The 2,890-nt window shown below is 50.7% G+C and overlaps 1 protein-coding gene across 1 annotated transcript in view; it reads right to left on the minus strand.

Moving 5' to 3' along the window:
- Positions 1 to 812: 812 nt before the first annotated feature.
- Positions 813 to 2,890, minus strand: part of LOC122247748 (uncharacterized) — a 239,432-nt gene continuing 237,354 nt past the window's right edge. Inside the window, exons 10-11 of the mRNA XM_086544825.1 lie at positions 2,796 to 2,890; positions 813 to 954 (exon numbers count right to left, since the gene is read on the minus strand). The exon at positions 2,796 to 2,890 is cut by the window's right edge and continues 62 nt beyond it. Of these exons, the coding sequence (XP_086400951.1) occupies positions 870 to 954; positions 2,796 to 2,890 (180 nt within the window). The 3' untranslated portion in view covers positions 813 to 869. The remainder of the gene's footprint in view (positions 955 to 2,795) is intronic.

Below are 2,890 nucleotides of genomic sequence, written 5' to 3' on the forward strand. Positions count from 1 at the left end.
GGTACCATATCAGAGGACGCAAGCGATGCTATTTCCGCATGACGGGTCGGAGGTTCAGTTGATTGCAGGGTGAAAATTACGGGTTCTGTTTGCTTCACACTGAGGGTTGAAGGTGTTGCTGGTTCTAGGGTTGAAGCTGGAGGTGTTACTGGTTCTAGAGCGGTGGGTGTGGGCACCGTCGGTCCTACGCGGGAGGTTCCAGGTGTGGTTGGTCCAAGGTCAGAGGGCGTTGTCTCCGGTGGTCCCAAGGCCGCGCTTTTGGTAGGTGCGGACTCCATGGCGAGTGCGAGAGTCACTGAGTCTGGAGTGGAGATCGCGGGCGTGGGGGGTGAGAGGGGGGAGGGAGTGGGGGTTGAGGGGGAGGAGAGGGTAGGCGCTGCGGATTCAACAGCGGAATCCTCAGCCTTCGTTGACTCGAGGGAACAGCAGGGAGGAGCGGTTGACTCGAGGGCCGAGGAGGTCCCGGGGTTCATCGTCTGTTCCAGGGAAGGAGTGGGCGTCATCGGTGCGAGGGAGGAGGTGGGAGACGTCGTGGAGGAGGAAGTGCAGACGGAGGTGGAAGAAGAGGAAGAAGAAGGAGAGGAGAAGGAGGAGGAAGAAGAAGTAGTAGTGGTAGAAGTAGTGGAGGTGGAGGAGACCGTATTCTCAGGCATGGCGGAGAGTGGCGGAGGCTTAGGGTCCGGGAGCGAGCACGGCACCCTCGTCGCGCGGGAGCGAGTGTAGGAGGTGTCTGTGGGTGGACGAGCGTGGTGGAGGAGGTGGAGGAGGAGGAAGTGGTCACGCAGGCGCAGCAGCAACAGAAGCAGCAGCAGCAACAGCAGCAGCAGCAGCGAGGGCAGCGACGATAACAGGAGTGGAGAGGGAAGAGCTCAGCCGGAGAGTCGCCCGCAGTCTGCTATGGTGATGGCCTTCGATGGTCGATACACAGAATTTGAGTCTCCTAGCTGTGTCATCCTGGGGGGGGAGAGAGAGAGAGAGGGGGGGTGAGGGGGGGCAGTTAGCACGGAGACGACAGAGAAATCCTGGTGCTTCCGGTGTTGACAGTTATCATGGGGGACGGGAGGGAGAGGGAGGGAGGGAGAGAGGGAGGGAGGAAGGGAGGGAGGGAGGGAGGGAGGGAGGGAGGGAGGGAGGGAGGGAGGGAGGAGGGAGGGAGGGAGGGGGGGGGAAGGAGGATTAATAAGAAGAGGAGGGAAGGAGGGAAGGACGGAGGGAGGGTTGTGAGGCGAGGGTGGGAGTGAAGAGAGAGAGAGAGAGAGGGGGGGGGGGCAGAGAAATAATTTAAAGAAGAGAGGAGAGAGTGGGAAAAAAAGCGTTAGGGAGGGAGAGAGAAAATTGATGGAAGGAGAGGGGTAGGAAAGAAAAGAAAGAAAGACAGATAGATAGATAGATGGAGAGAGAGAGGGGGGGCGGGTAGAGAGAGAGAAAGAGAGACACAGAGAGAGAGAGAGAAAATAAAGAAGAGAGGAGAGAGAGATGATTTAAAGAAGAGAGGAGAGAGTGGGAAAAAGAGCATTAGAAAGGGAGACAGAAAATTGATGGAGGGAGAGGGGGAGAGGGTAGGAAAGAAAAGAAAGAAAGAAAGAGAGAGAGAGAGAGAGAGAGAGAGAGAGAGAGAGAGAGAGAGAGAGAGAGAGAGAGAGAGAGAGAGAGAGAGAGAGAGAGAGAGATAGATAGATAGATAGAGAGAGAGAGAGAGAGAGAGAGAGAGAGAGAGAGAGAGAGAGAGAGAGAAAGAGAGAGAGAGAGAGGGAAAGAAAGAGAGAAAGAGAGAGAGAGAGAAAAGAGAGACTGAAGAAAGAAATAGAGAGAATATATATTTTTTTTCAATCAGCCACCTCTTCCTAATCATGTAAAATCAGTATTTTGATTAGATATCGTTAAAAACAACAACAACAGAAAACGGTCGATGCATTAAAGCAACATATGTAAAAGTAAATTGTTTATAGAGATTAAATATATTTTGAGGAACCATAGAAAAAAATGGACAAGGATTATTCAGTTGTTCAGATATACAGTTAGTTGGAAAAGAGTTTCAAATATTTGTTTGAATAAAGGGTTTGCTGAAACAAAACATCATTTCAGATTTTAGAGTGTTAGGAATATAATGAAATAGATAGACAAACACAATCTAATTTGCTTATTTCAACAATGAAAACTTGAATGTAAAAATAGAACAGGTACACAAAGCCACACGCACACAGGTACGTTTATACATAAACACAAACATACATACATGAGAACACATTTCTAAACACATACCACACACAAACACACACTTACAAACACAAACACATACAAAATCATACAAAATACATACATGACACCAAAGTTAAAACAAAAAAGAAAAAAGCACACACATACACACACACACACACAAACACACGGCACAAACATAGTCATAAACAACTCATATTTCATAATACTACAAAGAACACACACACACATACATCATACACACATACATCACACACACACACACTACACCCCACCCCACATACACACACAAACCCCACCCCCACACACAACCAACACGCCCCCCCCCCACACACACACACAAACCCCACCCCTACACACAACCAACACGCCCCCCCCCCACACACACACTACACCCACACAACCCCCCACCCCCCCCCACACACACACACTACACCCACACAACCCCCCACCCACCCACCCACCCACACACACTACACACACACAATCTCCCCCACCCTCATCCCCCCAACCTCACCCCTCCACCCCCCCCTCCACCCCCCCCTCCCCGCCCCCAACCCACACCCCATTCTACTTACTTATCCACCAGATCCAAACCATCCACAACATAAGCAAATACGTGGGTGTAGCTGTACTTCTTGACGTGGATGAAGAACTGGGAACCGACCATGAG

This window comes from Penaeus japonicus, unplaced genomic scaffold, assembly GCF_977035675.1.
Source record: "Penaeus japonicus unplaced genomic scaffold, GWHDUDI00000001_assembly GWHDUDI00000015, whole genome shotgun sequence".
NCBI classification, from domain to species: Eukaryota; Metazoa; Arthropoda; class Malacostraca; order Decapoda; family Penaeidae; genus Penaeus; species Penaeus japonicus.